The 20,990-nt window shown below is 42.9% G+C and overlaps 1 protein-coding gene across 1 annotated transcript in view; it reads right to left on the bottom strand.

The window, feature by feature from the left end:
- Positions 1-2,783: 2,783 nt before the first annotated feature.
- The window catches only part of CNTNAP1 (contactin associated protein 1), a 199,190-nt gene continuing 180,983 nt past the window's right edge, over positions 2,784-20,990 (bottom strand). Inside the window, exons 21-24 of the mRNA XM_078640668.1 lie at positions 16,518-16,611; positions 7,158-7,388; positions 4,876-4,920; positions 2,784-3,824 (exon numbers count right to left, since the gene is read on the bottom strand). Of these exons, the coding sequence (XP_078496794.1) occupies positions 3,634-3,824; positions 4,876-4,920; positions 7,158-7,388; positions 16,518-16,611 (561 nt within the window). The 3' untranslated portion in view covers positions 2,784-3,633. The remainder of the gene's footprint in view (positions 3,825-4,875; positions 4,921-7,157; positions 7,389-16,517; positions 16,612-20,990) is intronic.

The raw sequence follows: 20,990 nt of genomic DNA on the forward strand, positions 1-20,990 counted from the left end.
AGAGTGTTCTAACTTCTAAGACAGTAGCTGGGCTAACAGCTAGAAGTTATTGCCTGGACTACAGAGCAATAAATACTGTTATATACCCGCTTTCACAATTATGGGCTTGAGCGGGTAATTAACAGCTGTTATTGCTCCACGGCAAAGGGAAACAAGATTACTAGAACCTTAACTTCGCAGACGAACTTTATTACAAAAAAAGATACACGTTTTGGTAAACCCAATAGGTCTAGCGTTGGCTTTGTCAATGCTTGTTTTGTCTTGTTAAGGTTTTTACAAAACTTTATTATGAAGAAGCTACCGGGACCTCAACTAGCTAAAAAAAATCATTGCCTAAAAGCAGAAATATATTTTTGTTTCAAAAAGAACACATTGCCATAGTAGTCCCTTGCACGCGAGGGACATACTTATTGTCTGGATGTGCTTGCTGTGATAGGGCAGAAGGTTCATTAATGGTGAAGTTGATAGTGGCTAAAGTGGGCTCAGCACCTCATGCTATGCTATATGCTGTACTGGACGGAAGCTACATGTGAATGACACAGTATCAGACCAATGGATGTAAAGGTCTGGCTAGACACCTCTAAAAGTAAGTATATTATACCTTTAACGTTATTAGATTCAAAATGTACCGGCTGACGCTAGATCTAATGAAGAACCTCCAGCAATGCCCTCTGTGACATCAGAAACACCATTTGCAAACCAGGTCCCTGACTCCTTCAAAATGCCTGCCTCTGCCTTCCGGAGAAACAACTCTGTCTCCACTCTTTTTCTGCTCTGGAAAAACCTACACAACATCTCCACCGGTGCATAAAGCAGCCTCTCTGCACTCTTAGACAGTCACTGTGGTCCACCTCCATCATTCTACATACAACGCACAATGTGATGCTGAGGAGCATTACCGAATGAAATGAATCACATAGAAAGAGGGCATTGGAGATAGGCACACAGTGGGGCAAGGTTAGAGATGGAAGCCAACCAACAGGCCACAGGAACTCTGGCAGTCTCAGAATGGTTCCTCATAAGGTCTACACCAGAAGTTATCACCTCCAAAAGCCTGATTGGCTATCTAGATTCTAATAGTCTACTGCAGTGTCGAATGGCCATTAAAGCAGGGACTGTGCTGCACCGTAGACCATGTCAGGAAGCCTTGAATGTACTCAGGTGGATCTATGACTTTTTGCCTTCACAAACCACAAATCTCGAAAAATTAACGCTGATTCCTGTAACAAGATGGTTGGAAACATTGAAAGATGAGTAAGTTCCTACAATGATCGATGAATGGCTTAATGTAGTTTTCAACATAGATGTAACCACTTGTGCCTATGTATGGGACGAAGAGAACAATAACACTCTCCACATAGCTCCACATGGTGACAGGACTTTTATACATCCATCAAGAGTCCCGAAGACAACATATGCTCTAAGTGAGATTTCAGGGGTGACTTTTAAAGGAGACATCTTAGCAGCCATTGTTTAGTTTGGGTGACAAAGAATTTGGCTGACGCCTACCTTGATATTGGTGTCTGATGCAAATGACAAAAGACACAGATGAGTCAGAGTATGGGGAGCAGAGCAGACTGTAGTACCATTTGTGATTCCTACAAGAATATAGCAGCGTGGAACCATAGAGGCAGTTAGAAGGTTCTTGAATTGGCAGTACTTCTATGTATCAGTGCAATAGATTTCACACTTTCACTGTTGTGAATAAAATCAAAGGCATGCTACCATAACCAAAAAACACAGCTCCTCTAAGTAACAGGTGTGCTTTTGGTGTATTAAAGGGCCGTCCTGCATAGGCAGCCATTTTGTTTGGCAGACTCGTCAAATCAAGCACTGGAATTACAGAGCATTAAGACCCAATTTGACACATGTTGCGCTCATTTTCTGGGTGAAGCTATGGCTGTCTGAAGAAATATTCTAAATCTGGATCCCCTTTAGCAGGCCGGCTTGCTTGCTTACTTGCTTGCTTGTTGCTGTCTTCCGCTACTTCTGCCTCATTATTTTGTTCCTCTGTACTTGGTATCTCCACATAGAATGCAGGACCACTTCGCTTTGCGGCCTGCCAAAGACAGCCCTATATCATATTGCATCAATAAAATCCACTTTCTTTTGTTTAATGCTTACTCAGAATAATTGATAGGATTTTGTTTTTGCACATATATGGAATACAGACAGTTGTGCGTTATATACATCTTTTTAGCTAACAATCCACAGCTTTCTGCTTATTATCATGCTCCAAAGGCATGTGCCTAGTGCACCAGAACAGACTTGCACTTTCTGACTACCTGGCAACATCACTTCCTGTTCTGCTTTGCAGGCTGTGAGCCCTGTGCCCCTATACAAGGTCCAGCTCATTAAACCGATTGCCCTTGCTGCTTTCTGCCTGTCAGAAATGAAAATTAAATGAGAATTCAATGTCCTATCAGCCCTTCAAATTGAACGTGGCGTACACTCCTGTCAAAATATGATATATTTGCGACATTAGTGTTCAGCTTTTCCACATTTCTTGCCAGCAGATTGCATTGCCTTGGTTCCTGATCACTTTACCCGACATTACTACTTTGATTAACTAAGTTTAGTATCAGATTTCAAGACAGACATTTTGCCCAAGCCGGATATAGACCACCTAAACCTTTTTTCTAATATGCCATCATAATTACATAAGAAATAATTATATAAGAAAACAGGTAGGATCCAGTGTGTCCAGAATCTGTAGATTGAGTCAACCAGCTAACCCCTCGCTTCCCTCTCTTTCAGAGGCTCAGTCCCTCGTGTACAGTGTTTGGCTCAGACTTTATGCAATACATTTGAATTGGGCTTTGTGAAATAGTACCTGACCTTTCAGAACCAAAAATCACTCTTACTAATGTAGGGAGGTGTATGAATTAATAATAGACGTTTTAATACATGGGCAAAGTGGGCAATTGCCCAGGGCACCCACCTTCCAAGGGGCTCCTGGGAAAGTGACCTTGTCCTCTTTATCTCACCTCATCTATTTCATTATCACAAAAACTCTCCTTTTCCTGCCTACCTTTACCTCTTTTGTGACCCCAGGTAAGAAGTATGTCATCCGTTTTTGAAGACCCCCATTTCTGAAAGGATAATTCAATATTGTTTGGCATTATGTGAGCTGGAATTAGCAGAAAATGTGTAGTAAAATACAAAGTTGTTCTGAACTGGGGTGCCAAAATATATCTTGCCCATGGCCCCAAACATACTTAAGATAACACTGAAATTAATAGCACATACTTGTACAATTTCTTGGTCTTTGCAAGTGGCAAAGTCGTACTACTTTTTAGTCACTTGTTAAATAGTCATAACATTGCATTAAAGGAGGAAACAAGTGATAAAATGGTAGTGGGCCAACAAACCAAATGCTTCATTCTGTAGAGGGTTTGTTATTTAGCAGCTTCCGTTACTGTTTGATCCAGTCTTTTACTAGCCCCAGAAAAACTGGAAGGCATTTTTGTTCGCTTTTCATCTGCTGGTCTGCACCCAGGACTGTGAGGATCCTACTGAGCCCCCACACAGAAAGCAATTTGAGTCACACCGCCCTCTTGTGAAAAGAAAACTTCCTGCAACATTTTGCAAAGGTGCCGGTGCAGGGTGCTGATCGGCCTTTGTCCTTCGTGTTTATTCTGGTTTGGCCTCCTCCTCGATTTGCGGTAGTTCAGCTTCTTTTCGTACAGGCAGGGGCTGGACGGTGCTAGTGTAGTCTATGGCTTTGGGTTCATTTGTGTGGTACGAGCCCTTATAGCGGTGGAAGTACAGGTAGAGCATAACAATGAGCGCGATGAGTAGAAGCAGGAGCAATATCACCACAACTGTTGAAGAGAGCGAGAGAGAAAAACATGGTGAGAATACTCTTGTGAGAGCCTGGAACGATGTTGCACTTTGCTCTACATAAAAATACCCCTGTGAACAGCAACCAAACCCTGTCATTAATACCTTTATGCTAGCTGATAGGTTTCTTTCCATCATCTTTTGCTTTGTCTGCATCATGAAGCAAGGTCTCCAAAATCCATATGCAAATTTGTCTTGACTGTACCTGGAAGCTGCAGTCCAGCCTGAATTGCTAAGCCACACCCCCTCTGTACGAGAGCACAAGCCGCCAAATGGAATGGATGCCATGAAGTTGAATTTCCACTTCCAGTGGTTAAGAAGCATTGCCAAAGGTATTTCTATCCATCACATTTTAGTCCTCTTGGTGAGCCCAAGGTAGCCCCAGATGTGGGCCTCAAGCTCACTGTACCAATGAACGGAAACTGGACCACACTGATGAGATTGAATAAGATTGAAGTGCACCTAAGATTGCTTGGGCCCCATGTCGAGGAGATACTGCCTTGTAATTTAGACCAGACTGATCCTTTTTGTCAGGCCTCCTTCTTTAATGGTGCACACACAGGTTAAAAACACAGGAATGGAATGTTACCTAGGGGATTTCACAATGGCTACACTTGTGTAAGTGCAACCGTTGCATCCCTCATGTTTTGTCGTCTTACCTGTAAGCAACCATCCATAATTGACTAAAGGGACTTCGATTCACCAAAATATACATCATTGGTCATTACAGGACACCATCAAGCCTTCTAAGGCAGTGTAGAGGTCCATGCGTTATGAATCGAAAGTGTAATCTTGATCAGTTGAAATAAGATTGCCTTGTGATAGTTCTTTCTATGTGTCACTAAGGCTGAGTGGTAGAAGAGTTGCCTACAGAGTAATCAGGCGATTTCTTAAAAGAATTGTATCACTAAAAGCCCAGTAGAGCTGGGGCAGAGTCAAGCAAATGTTGCAATAGTCCAAAAAAGGAAATTGCTCATGATTATTAGTTATCTCAACTTTTATATAATATGAATAGCTTTAGACTTTACATACCTGCGATAATGATTATTAGGCTGTCATCATGAATGTAACGGAACTCTGCAGAATAAAGGAAATGGTATAAGAATACATCAAATGTGTCATATGTTGCATTTCAGCTACTATGAAAAGCACTATTGCGTTGGTTTGTACAAGCTTGTTGAGAGTCAACATTGCACAAAGCAAATGCTGCCAAGGTACCTGATCAGAATTATATATATAAACTGTGTTAAGCAATAAGGATTGGAATCCAAACCTTGAAGAATTTCACTCTTCGAGATATCCTTGTAGACAAAAGTACAAAAGTTGGATATTGGTGCTGCAAAGTAACCCTAAGTTGAGAATGTCAGAGCTATACGAAACCCCAAATCAAAATAAATACATTACATTTTCTTCTCCTATCATCTACAAATGGCATAACTTGGTCCACCATTATTCTGTGGAAGAAGCCGAAGCAATACATTCAGCCTGTCCCGCAGAATAATATTTCTTAGTGTCCAATACAGCCCTTGCCAGAGTGTAATCCAAATACAGGGCTACAGAGAGTCGCTTCAATGAACACACACCATTTAATGAGTAAACCTTAGGCAAACATAGACAAAGGCAGAAGATTGGGGCCTTATGCCCAGCTGGCTGTCCAAGAGCTCAGGTTTTCCACCATTCACTACTTCACATTCGTACTAAAAGGCTATGACCAAGCAACAGTCCTGCCAATTCTAGCCCAACTCATAAGCCCACACAACACTCTGCCTCCCTTGCTCCCTTCCTGACATCTTCTATCAGCAATATTCCTCTCTAGAGAAGTCTTTCCTGTGCTAACACACTTTGTGGTCACCCTCCTTACTAAAACACCCTATCTCAACCCTGCTGACCCGACCAAATACCGCCCCATTACTGGCCCCATCTGAACATCTAAAATATAGGAAAAGGCAGTAGCCTCCTAACCAAAACCTAACTTAAATCCAACCACATTTTTGACTCCTACCAGTTAGACTTCACCCTAAACACTGGACAACAACTGCCCAACTGAATGTAAAGGAAAACATTCTGCAATTATCAGACAAGGAATTGCTACGCATTCTCATTGCTGCCTTTGCCAGGTTGGCCCTCAACATTGTACTACGTCTTATCCAATCAGCAGCCTGTGTTTCTGACCATTCTCTGCTTTGGATCAAATCTTTCCTCAAGGATCGTTCCAATTGGTTAGCTGCGGAGAGTTCTCTTTCCTGTCAGTCTGTAATGTAAACACCCCCCCTCCTCTTTACAATTTACGTAATTCCTCTTCTAGACCTTAATCTTTCCATCCATCTGCATTTCCACTCTTGTGTTGATGACACTCAAGTTTAAGAGTCGAAGATACCAAGAACCAGTCTGATAATGTATCCAGTGGTCTCAAATCACCTGCAACACAGATGAGCCAACCCAGCCTACAATCCAATGGCTCCAAGAACAAAATCCTGGTCCTAGGAACCTCCTGAAACATTTTGGCGTGAGAGACACTCACCACTTTGTTTCAAAGAGATGATGCGCATTAAAACCAGTGAGAGAAACTAAAGCACATTCTAGGTTGCAAACATCACCCCCAAATTGGAGTAGTGGTTAAATCAACCTCAAAAACACCTCACTTTTATCCCCAAAACCACCACACCCCTGTAGTGGGCACTGTTGTAATCTCCATACTGGACTACTGCACTTCTCTATATATGGTTTGCCAGCCTACAAAATCAATAAACAAAAAGCACAGAACTCTGTCTCATACATGGCCTGAGGATAGCCCAATACATCATTCACCATTGTAGAAACCTCCACTGGCTACCAACCAAAGACAGAATCGCCTTCAAGATCCTCTGTATCACATTCAAAAGCCTCAAAGGCTCAGCCCTGACTTATCTTCATGATAAAATAAGACAAAACGCAACCTCCAGGCCACTACTGTCTAACAACCTCAAAAGACAGATGCTTTTCATTAGCTGAGTCTTAGTTGTGAAGCAGCATCCCTGTCCACCTGTAATACTCTGACAATCACCTCACTTTCAGGAAACAGTTGAAAACATGGTCTAAGTCTTCAGGCTCCTCCTGCTCCCACCTTTTTCATTTCTTTCAAACCTCGAGGCAATTTAGATATATGTGTGACAGAAGTCTGAATAAATAAAACTGAATAAACTTTGTGACATATTGCCATGGGGAAATCTATTCATCTAAACTTCATGCAGGTGTCCAGTCATTTGATGAGAGTGTGAGAGTGCATGCACACACAGCGTTTTGTGACAAGACCATATGGAGGCACTTGTTCTTACCTGGACCAGTATACCAAGGATCCAGCTCTGGAGGGGTACCCACAATGGTCATCGGCATGGACCCACAGTTGGACTCCACCAGATCTCCTTTTACCCGAATGTTCCCTGAGAGGTTGGAGGGCCGGAACAACACTTTGAGTGGGGCGATATTATTGAACTGCACGCCGGCTAGGCAGCCTGAGAAACCAGGGGAGCTATACTTCTGTGCCTCCCTGTCAATCGAGCCGGTTTCTGAAGAAAAAAAGTATATGCAGAAAAAATCACAACTTGCTAATTTCTATTGAGGTAATTTGTATCTGGTCACACCTTTCCAGTCACAAAACCAGTCATAGTATTAGGTCGCAATCTTTACTACACAGTTTTCAAGTTTCTTGAACATTGAGTAGAACTTAAAGTGTAATTAAAAAATAACAAAGAACTAAAATAAAGAGCTAAAACAGTGTGGATATTGATGGTTCTGTCATGGTTCCTGTTCTAGTTAACAAATCTATCTCATCTAAAAAAAACTGGAAACTATCAAACCATAGGCCTCTCTAAAAAGGAGTACCACAAGGTTCGGTACATGACCCCTCTCTTTTTGACAAACCTTTTGGAACAACGACTCATCGTCGCATATGATCTTTATGCTAATTATATTTGGCTTTACCTATACAGCTCCTCCCATGAAGATATCTTTCTTTTAGTCTAACCATTATGTTCAAGAGAATACAATTGTGGATGGCCCAGTGGTTAATTTGTAAAAAATATAAGTGCTGAGGCTCTTGTCAGGAGGCAGCGTGCACCAGCCCATTTCTCATGTTACCACGCCATAAAACAGAACCAACCACCAACCATGAAAGTGTGGGGGGATGTGGCGTAAGGGCCAGGGCTGCCGACTTCTGAGCTGGGGGCGTCAGCTCAACATCCTGTGATTAGGGGCAAATCGCTAAATAGCCCCGTAAATTAATGTGTTCTTAACTGGTGCTCATGAAAAGCGCTGGTGTTGATGATTAAGTGCGGGTGCTGAGCACTGGATGTACTGGCTCAAATTAAGCACTGGGATGACCCAACAATATGTAAATCACAATCCTGCCAAACAGAATAGTTGGTGATATTTCTCCTTCTTAGCCAAACACCTGCCAAATCATGACTGGGCTCCCTGAATGTCTTCATTTGCACACCTTTAGTTACTGACTGTGCCATGTCACCTTTATATTTGACAACAAACTGAAGCATCAAGTTCATATTAATAATCTAGAAATCCGTGGTTTCACCTGAGACTTCTCAAAAGGTTAAAATTGCTTTTAGCACAATCAAATTTAAAAGTGTAGTTCAATCACAAGTATTCTTATGATTAGTCAAGGAAATGTTCTTTTCTGAGAAAAAAATCCCAAAATGTTTACTGCACAACTCACAACAGCCATCCAGGTGGCCACAACACTATTTACAGGAAGTAGAAACATTGGCCACATTACACCCGTTGTTATATAACAATAACTTCTAATTGAAGCTAGGATCATCTGTACAGTGGCTGATGTAACTCACAAGCCATACGTATAGCATTACCCACAAATAAACTTGGTTTCAAACCACTCTATCCTTGCGTAGCTCGGGTTCCCTGTTTCTTGAGATGCCAGCCTTAAAAACACAGCACACTTTAGTGCAATATTTTATGAAAGGTGCACTACGATTTGGAACTCCCTAACACAATCTCTTTAAATTCCCTCATGCTGCTCCGCCTTAAAAAACAGAACTGAAAATGATCCTGGCTTAAGTTACCTTCAGACACCAAATACACTGTGCTTTCTACCTCATCATTCCTCTTTATGATAAGTAATTATTGTCCAATACCATGAACAGAAATGGCTTTCAGAAAAGAATAACCTTATCTACCTTGTGCTAGTTCCTAAAGTCATAGGCCCTGATTATAGTGGTCGGTGTTACCCTCGTTTGGGCAGGGGTCGTAATTACGAGTTCTGTGTTGTTTAGCGCAGCCAGTAATCAATGGGGGGCTTATTTACAAGCCCCTTGCACCGCTGGTATGTCACTTTTTTCCATATTACATATGACGCACAGGCAGCACAAAGGGCTTGTAAAGAAGTTTCTAGGTAGGATGTTTCTCAGGGAATGATTTTTGTGACTGGATCGCTCAGCGGCAGCCGTGGCTCGTGACGCATGAGTGTTTTCTCTGGTGATCTCCCCTGGGTCGATGTGCTATGTACTGGGGTCCCAACCTGCCCTCCATTTTGTGAACCTCCCTTCCACTTTACCTACAGGCTTGGCTTCCCAAGATGGCGATCTGTAGCCCAAGTGTAAGGGACAGAGGACTTACCAAGCACAGGTTTTAAAAACTGAGGGAGACTTTGTTATCCTTGGCAGTCACAATTCTCTGAAACTGAAGAAAGACTCCTAACCCATTTTACAAGGAAGAATTCTACTGATCCTAAAATGTCGGCCATATTTGAACAGTACTTTTTATGTTCCACAAACTAAAACACTTATATAACACTACAATATCAACTATTGGCTTTATAACTGTAATGAAGGAAGGTTCCACTGCCCCCACCTGGTTTTAACCCCTTATGGTTCCTATTAACCCTCCGTCTTCAGCCGTCACAGATGTGCATTTCGGCAGAACTACTACTAACTGAAAAAGTCATTGTGAGGCCAATGTTTGACTTTTCCTAATGATCAGATATAATTTGAAGCTCTATCATACTCTTAGCGGCAACCCCATCCAGCGTGACGCTCTAACAGAAGACTTCCAGACAGAATCCTGCAACTATACTATTCTTGTAACAAACATGTCTCCAGCAAAGCGCCCCCACTATCCCCCGACATTGCTCTTGTGAAATATGGCCCTATCTCATGGAGCTCCATGTATCCGATAAATATCTCAAAGAACGCTAAGAAAAATCTCAAACATAAACTACTGAAACTCCACCAGGAAACTCTAATAGCGGATATCTACTACAGCTTGACTCATGCCACGAACAAAAACCAACTTTATTTTCTATTCCAAACGTCCTCCTTCCAGCACTAAAATAATCAGAATTCTGTATGTAATAAAACTGACAACATCCCCCTCCCTTTCTTTTTAAAGGGGAAATTGATATATCTATCTATAGAACTGGTAATATACTCATACAAGCCACTGACCCTCACCTCAACATCTTCGATAGACATTTCCATACATTGGCCACTTCGCTCACAGAACTGGGCCAAACAACTCAATCGCCTCTCTCCCCCTTTACACAACTCATACACCATGACCAGTCCCATCTTCTCCCATCTTCTTCCTCCTAGGAATCCTCCATCTTTATCAGGGGCCCACCTAAACACTTCCATCAACTTTACCACCGCCTACAACACCCTCTGACCCATGCCCTCCATACCGACTTCTCTTGTGCCTTCCCTATCGTGCAACCTTTTTAATACTGACCTTGATAAATCACATGCCTTGCCTAGGATTGCGGGCCCCTCTCACAGTCCACCTCCTTGAATCCTAGAGCTGATGCCCTTCCTCCTAGCGGTACCCCTACCCCACTCGGGCTGATGAGGGACCATCTCAGCTTCCTGCCCCCTACTCAGAATTGACTGCATGTTCTCTGACTCTCACCAATGCTCGGTTTTCACCAGACACAACCAACAACCTAGATTCCCCCTCCAACACTCACCCAAGACAATTGCCTTCTAGATGGTCACCTCCTGCTCTCACCTTGACCTTCATTTACTCTGCAACTATAGGGGTTCACTGCAATAAGTGCGAAGAGGCACCAATCCCGGGAACATCCTCGACTAATTACTCTTTCGACACTCCCCTCTTCACAAGGCAGACCTTAAGCATCTCACCCTGATTAGCTCCAATCCTAGTCCTAACGACACAGACAATCCCCATAATGTGGCGATCCCCTCTCCCTTTTACACAGATCTCACTGCATCTCCCCCCACACTCAATGTAGGATGCACCTCCAAATCTCCTGCACAGATTCTGAACTGAATGGAGCATGAACTCAACTCTCTTGCGACAGAATTAGCTTAACTTAGACAGGATCTCTTAAAGCTGAGCACCTTGGCTTGCTCTTACACTTACATTACTTCACTTATAAGTTCTCCGAACTCCTCTGCCCCCCTTGGCCTACCATTCCCTTTTGCCGGGTGGGCCCATAAGCCTTACTGTGCACATTGCCCTCTATTCGCTCTGGAATTTAATGCTCTAAGCAAATACTACCTCCCTAAGATTCAGGTGATTGACCATTTCCCCACCTCCACCATCCCAGCAATATTGGGCTTAAATAGAACCCAAGTAATTCCTACCTCGCCCAGACCTCCTCCACAAAATGCCACCATCCATACCCTTAAATCTGCTAAGGATAATCCAAACCCTCTTTCTTGCCTGCTCGTCAACTGCAGATCGGCAGCACAACATGCTATTGAGATAGCTGAAACCATCCTCAGTGAGGGAATTGACATTGCTTTCCTTACCAAAACTTAGCTCAAAGACCACTCAATTGCCATTCTTGACCTACTTACTCCGCCTGGGTACTCTATCAATAGACATGACAGGACTTATAGAACAGGTGAGGGCCGAGCCATAATCCACAAAACAGAAATACAACTCTCCATTCTAAAGAATGCTGAATGCTCAACCTTTGAATACCTCAGCGTTGAACGTAATGACAAAGGCTGCCATCTATTAAACTGCATGCTATCTACCGCCTGCCTGGTGATCGCCCACTCTTCGGTGAAGAGCTATCAGACCTACTTACTCAGTTCTCTCTTTCTGACTAGAAGGGTGTGTTTTGGGGGGATTATAACATTTATTAGAACAATGCAGAAGACTCCACAGCCAGGCGCCTTGCGAGCCTTCTTGAAATGAATGACCTAAAGCAACTCTGAAAAAAAAAAAACCCACGTCAAAGGCGCTACACTTGATACTATCATCACAAGCAATGAAATGGTCTCCCTTAATGACATCTTACCCATTGACTCGTCTGACCACCATCTCATACTATTCAACATCAAGACCATTGTCAAACCTCTCTCATTCTCAATAAACAAACCTAAGCTGTGGGCCAGAAACCTCAAACATGTCCCTGCAACTGAACTTAGAGTCAAAAATTTGTGTGCAACTTCAACGTCTTCTGCACTCTCAAAACGCAAATGAGCTCACTGCCCACGTCAATAAGGCGATAACTGAAGTTCTCAACCAAGTTGCACCACTCAAAGTAAAACAACAAAGAGCAATCCAATCTAAATTATGGTTCAACTATGATTTCAACAACGAAAGAAGACAACTTAGACTAGCAGAAAGACTTGGAGACAAAACCCCACTTCTTGACATCTAGCTCTCCTTAGAACTGCTAGGTTAGCTTACAAGAAGACCATTTATGGAGAAAATGCCTCCTTCTTCCGTATCCAACTTGACTGTGCAAACAATAGGCATAGAGACCTCTTTACCATTGTCAAAAGACAAACCTCATCTGCCCCCAACAAAATAATTGTCTCCCAAGAACGATGTGATGAAATCGCTACAATTGGTCAATCCTTCCATCAAGTCACTGCCCTACCGCCTCGCTAATTTCCCTTAACAACACTCTTCTCTCCATGACAACCCAACCACCCGAGCCTTTCAATAATCAATCAACATCAATTGGAACAGAGGACAACCTTTTTAGCACCCAATTGAAAAACAACACCAAATGGACACATTTCAAACCCATGATTGAGCTAGAAGTCGTTAATATCATCGCGAAATTAAAGCTGACTTCACACACCAAAGATCCTCTCCCGGCAAAATTAGTACATAACCTAAACCACTTCATCGCCCGTGTTGGACATAAATCATTAATACCTCTCTTGCCTCTGGGTGTGTACTGGATTCCCTTCAACTAGGTCAAATCACACCTATACTCAAAAACCCAAGGCAGACCCCAATGATCCCAACAACCTTCTACCTATCTCTAACCTCCTGTTCCTTGCTAAAACCATGGAGAAATGCATTTAACAACAGATCAACAGTCACATAGGCGAATACAACCCACTTGACTCCTTCCAATCTGGCTTCAGGAAAAGCTGCAGCACAGAAACCGCCATGCTCAATATTGCAGACAACATACATTGTTCCTTAGAGAATGGAGATGCCTGCCTTCTCATCCTACTGGACCACTCAGCGGCTTTCGACACAGTCAACCACACATCCTTACTTGAATCTCTGAAGACACGCTCTGGTTTCAATGGCCCAGTCCTAAAATGGTTCACTTCTTACCTCCAACATCGAACAGAACAAATCAAAATCAATTCTTGCCTCACAAATCCAACTCCTGTCTCACTTGGTGTCCCCCATGACTCAATACTCCCCCCCTCACCCTTCAACCCATTCATGGAATCCCTTACTATCATCCTGAAACAAGCAGGGATCAAATATCACCTCTACCCTGATGACATGCAACTGTACTACAAAATCAAATCACACAGCGACAATCTCAATCTTAACATCACAATGAGTAAGATTCAATTCTGATTTTACACCAATCATCTAAAATTCAACCCCAACAAAAAGGAAATCATTCTATTCCCCCCCCAAAAGTAACCACATCCCAATCCAAGGCTGGATCACTGACCTCAAACCCTAAACTGTTCGCTCACTCTATTCAACTCGGCTAAATCCCTAAGCTTCACCCTGGACAAAGATTTTTCACTGAAGGACCATATAAAAAACTCAACCAAAGGAGCGCTTTACACACTTAAACACCTCAAAACAATTAAACCATTCATCCCATCAGACAATTTCAAATGGGTCGTTCAATCGCTGGTCCTCTCTAAATTTGACTACGGGAATGCTATACTCACAGGGACCACGAAAACGAACCTTGCGCCCTTAGATGAGTACTTAACATGACAGCCCGGTTTATAACAGACTGTAAACGGTATGAACACATTACACCTGACCTCATGTCCCTAAACTGGCTTCCCATTGAAGGAAGATGCATCTAGAAGACCGCCTGCATCACCGACAAAGCACTTCACTCTCATTCCCCTGACTATTTAGACAATAAAGTCACAAGAGCAGGAAGTGCCAGACCTATGAGAAGCTCCACCGCTCTTCTACTTGTGTCTCTGAAACTTAAAAGGAAAACCTCTCAGCCTCGCTCTTTTTCAGGTAATGCTCCCAGCATTTGGAACTCCCTCCCCAGGGACCTTCACTGCAACCCCTCCTTCCCAGGCTTCAAAAGAGACCTGAAACGTCATCTCCTCAATAAACTCTGAATCAGTGCTGCAGAATGCAAACTACCCTTATGCAAATAACATAGTAACTTGAAGCTATTTTATTCAATTTAGTGCTCAAAAATGGTATCAAGAATATGCGTAAGTATCGAACCTTGAGGTACTCCTTTTGAGAGAGACCTAGGGTTTGATAGAGAGATAGATTTGTTAAGACTTGGCCAAATCATTTTTTAGAATGATATTGGCCCTATATTCTAACCCACGAGTATCAGTAAGGATTAATGCAGGTGCAGCCAGCACAGGTATGAGCGGTGGGGTGGTGGGGTGGGGAGGATTGAAGTTGACAGATGAAGGGATAGGTAAAATTAAAATAAAAAATAAATAAAACCACTTACCTTGCGCTCGCCGCATCGCAGAGTCGGATATATTCCCTAAATTTTGACGCTGCCACAGCTATCTTGGGCATCTAATCTGCTTCTACTATACCCATTTTTTCTCCTACCGACCTTCAACTTATAGACCTTATTTTGGCCTTAGGAATCAAGTTGATACTCTCTGAAAGGAATAGTTAACCAAATATGTCCTTTCATAATTGATGGGCCTGGTTATGCTTTGTTAGAGCTGCTGACAACACATGTTTTTAGAAAGCCCACTCCTTCCCCAATAATTGTGAGGCACCCTTGACAATGATCATCAGAAAAACAAACCACCAAAGTGTTCCTAGATTTGTTCTCCTATGACATCTTAATTGGAGAACTCCTTTCTAATGACCTCATTGACACTGACCCGCTTAAGTAAGACTTCAGATCAGACAATGCTCAGACTCAGAGATTTTCCCTCCTCTTTCTCTTATATTTGGTTTCTTTTGATGATTATTATTATTGTTTTTTTTATCTAGGATCTCCATCATATTGTACATGTAAATACATTTTACAACAATACAAATTGACATGGATAAGACACTACATTCCTTGTTTTGTATAAGATTTTGGGTATTTTACCAAGTCTATTGAACTTTACTTTGCAATCACTTTTGTCTTAAACATTCTGGACAATCAATCATGTCATTATTGCACTAACGTGTGCCATACATTCTTACTGAAATGAAAAAAGGGTATTTAAAAAAACTTATTTTGTAAACTGTAGACCTTTTTTTGACAAAAATGTTCATTTTTAGATATTATGTTTAAAATGTGTGAAAATGATTATGGGGACTATATAACAGACTTATTAGTTTTTCTTTTTACAAAACACAAATGCTATAACATATTTGTGATGCTTTAATATTTTGTGGATGTTTTTGCTTCTCAGAGTGGAATGTAGAAGTTGTATAGTCGATGTTTTTGACGCAATAGTATATCTACATTTTGTTGTGGTAGTTATAATAGCGTAGACATTCTGGAGTATCAGTACCCTGTCTGGCAATCGAGCAAGGATTTGCAAAAGGCTATTTTGGTTGACACACACTGAGCCATACTACAACTGTGGGTTAGTTGCTAGCCTCTAATCATTAGCGTGCTAAATCGTTTGTGCTGCCATGGAAAGTGTGGATTGCCAAGTTCTAGTGAACATGGAGTAGGGTGACAGGATATATAAAACCAAAAACTGGCACATGTCAGAGAAATAAAAGTGGTGGCGCAACTTGGCAGCAACCACTTACGTAAAAGGAGGACTATAGCTTGACAGTAGCTAGAAACGTAGATGAAGAACTACAGTTGTAGACTCCTCCACCAACATAGAAGATTCTGGCAACGCCACTTCTGTGTTGCTAAAACCAGAGTAAAGTCAGTGCAAATTGCTCTCTTTAAAAGGATATCCCTTTGGATCGCACCACGATCTCAGTGGTGATGTCACCACTTGATAAAGTCGATACAGATGCTACAATGACATTATGAGGGGGCAGACTGCTGTAAAAACTCTTTTGCAAGAAGGACGTTTTTGGGAGATCCATCCTCAAAGCCAAATTTTAGCTGTTTTACCTGTAATTTCACTCACTTTGTAAACTGAAAGCATTTGCAAAGTTACATTATTTCATCAAACTGACATTCCCCCCCCCGTTTTAATCAAACTTATTCTTATCAGAATCCATTAAAGTGATATGCATTACAAAATGAAAATTGTCATGAAATTGACGCAATCCAAGGACTCACATACCCATTACTCTTCCCAGGAAAAGGGCCTTTGGAGAGTCAAGCCTTTGGTCGCTGATGAGGGAAAGCGCATTTTCGTCAATCGGAAAATAATCCACCTGAAAACCAGAAAACAGTCATCACTTCACTTTTCATCAGACATGCTATGCACTGTTAATCCAATGATCTGCAAAGGTGCCCTATGCTTCAAAAAAGCACAAGTGAACACAATGAGCTGATGAAATAGAGATAGTTTAACTAGCTCCAAAAATGACCTATGGAAACCATATTTAAGCCACCTGCCCAGCCCACAGTCTGATGAGGGAACCTTATATTCTGCATGATGCAGCAAGCTGGACTATGGGACCATCCTCTATGTTAGGATCACAAAAAAACACCAGAATGCTACAGGATATACAGAATTTGGAAGCCAGAATCACTCTCAACCTCCCACACCACACTCCCATCACACCACTCCTGAAGGAGCTCCACTGGCCCCTCATTAACAAATAAGCAGAATTCAAACTCCTCACCCACACTTTGAAGGCACTTCATAACACTGGCCCAGAATACCTCAACAATCGCATCTGCATGTACAAACCTTCCGTCCAACTCTGCTCTTCTGGTCTCCTACTTGCACAAATCCCACACATACTGAAAACCAGATTCAGCAGTCGAGCCATCTCTTGCATTTTTTTAAGCATGGAATAACCTGGCACTACACATTAGACCTTCCTCCGCACTTCATGAATTATGCAAGAGGTGGACTATCTGAGTAGTCCCTGTAGGTCCTAGGTGTACCTAGACTAACACCAGAGAACATGTACTTCATCGGGGAGCATGGTTATGACTTGAGTGATTGGTCTAGCCTATTGTTATTCATTTATTTACTTTTTTGGCTTATGCTGCTAATAAAGTAGATATTAGCATTACAGACCTGAATCAATGTTTTAATAAAGTTTAATTGGCCAAGCCCCCACTGTTGTTGTGTTTGTGAGCTGCAAGTCAAGAGTGCCACCACCACTACATAAAACGATAATAAAACTGGTTTTTAATCCGTTTTTTTATCATTTTATTTTAATCCCTTGGACCCGCACCCAGGACTCTGCCGAGCTTTGGCGGTGGGTCCAAGGGATGACACTGCAGATGGGGGACTGGTGGGCACTCCCTTTACTGCTCATGAGGTGTTTTGCCGGCCGTCAAACACAATATAAATAACAAGTTATTATTAAGTACATTGTTATTCTATGCACACTGAAAGTACAACGTTTTTTATATATCTGGGAGTTTTTATTTCCATTAATGAAAACACAACAGTTCATCCCTCAAACCATGAGTTAAACATATTACTTATCTGAGGTCTAAATACAGTGGAGAAAGGGGAAAAGGGCGGTAGTAGAGGGCCAAGTTGACGCCCTACTGCCAGTGTTTACTTTGTAAAAAAATAAGTGCCAGGGCTCCCGTCAGTAGGCCTCTGCAGCTTGCACCACACATCACCCCTGCCATGCTGCCAATGATAGTAACACCACAACTACTAATCATCACAGACCTACAAGTGTGATAATTCTGACTATTTCAGGCCCCCAAAGCTAAGTGAATGGCTCGGGCTACAGATACTAGTCATTTTTCATGTATATTGACTGAACAATTAACTGTTGCTGTGGCATCTCTAAATTACTTAGACAGCACCACCTTGTGGCAGACTGTCACAAGCCCCAGTGTTGATAATTAAGTGCTGGTGCCGAGCACTGATACCACCGGCTCAAATTAAGCACTGCTTACTGCTCTCATCTATCTTTAAAATCACCATGTGAGGCCACATGGAAAGTGTTCACAAAAGAATGCACAGATTAATTAGAGTGGTAGTCATGGTGATGGGGCACAAGCTAACACAACTGATCGACTCATTTCAAAGGACAGTTATTTATTAATTAATTTGTCTATTTGGAAAACATTATCGAGAGCATTTCTCAGTTCATAGGACAAGTGAAAAGTTGAAAAGGATAACTTAAACCTGATAGAGTTCCTAGTAGTTATGGATGAGTGATGATGCAAATTACTGCACAGATTACGAAACACTGCATACATTAAAACATCTTACAATATGTTTATATACATGAGACATGGCCTAGAGAATGAAAGGATAACATGTAGAATCTTGATAAAGATTTAGGAGGTTATTACGAAACTGGCGGTCTAGGGACCGCCAGACTTGTGTGGGCGTAGCAGTGGCTGTCTTCCGGACGTCCTATTAGGACCTGGGCGGTTGGGCCATCCAACCAGTGATCAGAGATCGGTGAAGTGGCAGTATTGGCGCCGCAATATGCTTGGGGGGTCCGTGCGGACCGCCAAACATTTTAGGAGTTTTCTTAACGCCACACTTTTCCTGGGGGTGCGACTGCCATTAAAAGTGTGACGTGAGGGGGGGGTGGCTTACGCGCCGAGGGGTGAGGATGACATCTCCGTGAGCTCCGCTGCGGACTATTTATTTATTTATTTATTTGAACTTATAATGCGCAACAGCTAGAAAGGAGGCAATCCAGGCTAACGCAGGCCATCTACTCCCAGGGACCGGAGAGAATTCAAAAGAATGGAATGGGACACGGTATCGAACGCCGCACTCAAATCCAAAAGGATGAGTGCAGATGTCTCCCCGCGATCAATACCGTGCCGCAAACTCTCCGTCACTCCAAGGAGCGCGGTCTCGGTGGAATGATGCGCTCGAAAGCCGGACTGGGAGGAATGTAAAAAACCCGAGCTTTCCACAAGATGGTTTAACTGAGTGTTAACATGCCTTTCCAGCACTTTTGAAAGAACAGGCAACAAGGATATGGGTCTAAAGTTGGCGAGGTTGGACACATCGGCTCCTGCCTTCTTTAGGAGAGGGACAACCATCGCATGCTTCCATTCCTGCAACACATGAGACTCAGTTAAAGATGCATTGAGGAGCCTCATGAGAACCCGCCGGGGTTCAAGGTCCAGTAGCTTTAGGATTTTCGCAGGTACAGGATCATGAGGTGAACCAGATCTAACACTGCTCAAGCAGGAAAGGAACGAGGTATCATCAAACAGTTGCCAGTTTGTAACTTTCGCCATTGGAAGCAGTTGTTCGATCGCCGCAGCCTGTCCCGATCGGGGTTCATTTACTGTCAAGGGAGCGCTCATAGAGTCGTATATGCGCTCAACCTTGGCAATAAAGAATTCAGCAATAGAATTACACTGGACTTCCTCCAAGGCTGGAGGAATCGGGACAGTATCCGCTCCTGTCAACTTCTTGACAACAGAGAAAAGAGTACGTGGGCAGTTCTGTGCTTGCGTCACTGTACTCACAGTGTATGCAGCTCTCGCAATTTTACATTGTGAGTGGTATCCCTCCAAAGCCTCTTTATAGGCAGCTTTCCGGGAAACCGAGTAAGAATGCCTCCATTTCCTTTCAAGAGCCTTGCAATTGGTTCGTAAGATCTTCAAATCAGCAGAGAACCAGGGTGCCGGGGAACGGTGAGACCTAAAATGTTTCGGTGTTAGAGGAAGAAGAGTGGTTACAGCATTAGTGAGCCAGTGTGATACAGCGGTGTTCAGTTCCAAAACCGGAACGTCAATGTCCTCAGGGCAGGTGTTCGAAAGGTGCTGGTTGAACTTCGTAACATCAAGTTTACCCCACCGGTGGATTAGTTCGCCCTTACCGCAGCCACTCTTTACCAGGTTCTCAGTATGGGATAAAGAAAAGTGGACTGCGAAGTGGTCGGACCACTCCAACGGGCGGGCACTCTGTGAACAATCAAAGGGGAGATTGGAAAGAATGGGATCCAATTGATGTCCAGCCGAGTGAGTGGATCCAAAATTACGCAACGAAAGATTGAGAACCTCCAGATCCGATAGGAAGTGCTTGCTGGTGGTGCATAAAGGATCTTCAAGATGCAAATTGAGATCACCTAGAATGGTCAAATTTGCTGCCCTGAGAAGTAGGGGAGCTATAGTCTCGGCAAATGAAGATGTCCAGGTGTGGGCATTGCCGGGGGGGCGGTAAACCAGGAGGCCCGACAAGGTAAGTTGGGGGTTAATTGCTAATTTAAAAAAAGCAGCTTCGCATCCAGACAAGGGAAAGGCTTCAAGCTTACAGCTATAAGTAGATTTAAAAGTTATAGACCTAGACTAGACCTGCGGATGCCGTGAGAACCTCTCTCGTCGTCTGTCTGAACGGCTTTGGGCGCTGCAGTGTTGGCGGAAGGTGCGAGGAGCATGAGGAGACCGTTTTGGGACGATTTCTTGCCGCGCTGCGACTTTGGTGAATCGCTGTAATTTCTCTTCCTTCTGAGACGTGGGCGGCCGCCATTTTGGCCGCTGAGCCCGCATCTGTGTTTACACCTGTGTGCGCTTCACCGCTTCCCCTACGATGCCTCAGACTCTATACTGACTGTTTATATCCCATATGCTTAATAATGTGGCATAAGCTGTGATGATACTCAATGGCTACATGGCGCTTCCTAACTTTAAGCCT

Source organism: Lissotriton helveticus, chromosome 5_1, assembly GCF_964261635.1.
Source record: "Lissotriton helveticus chromosome 5_1, aLisHel1.1, whole genome shotgun sequence".
In the NCBI taxonomy this organism is placed as follows: Eukaryota; Metazoa; Chordata; class Amphibia; order Caudata; family Salamandridae; genus Lissotriton; species Lissotriton helveticus.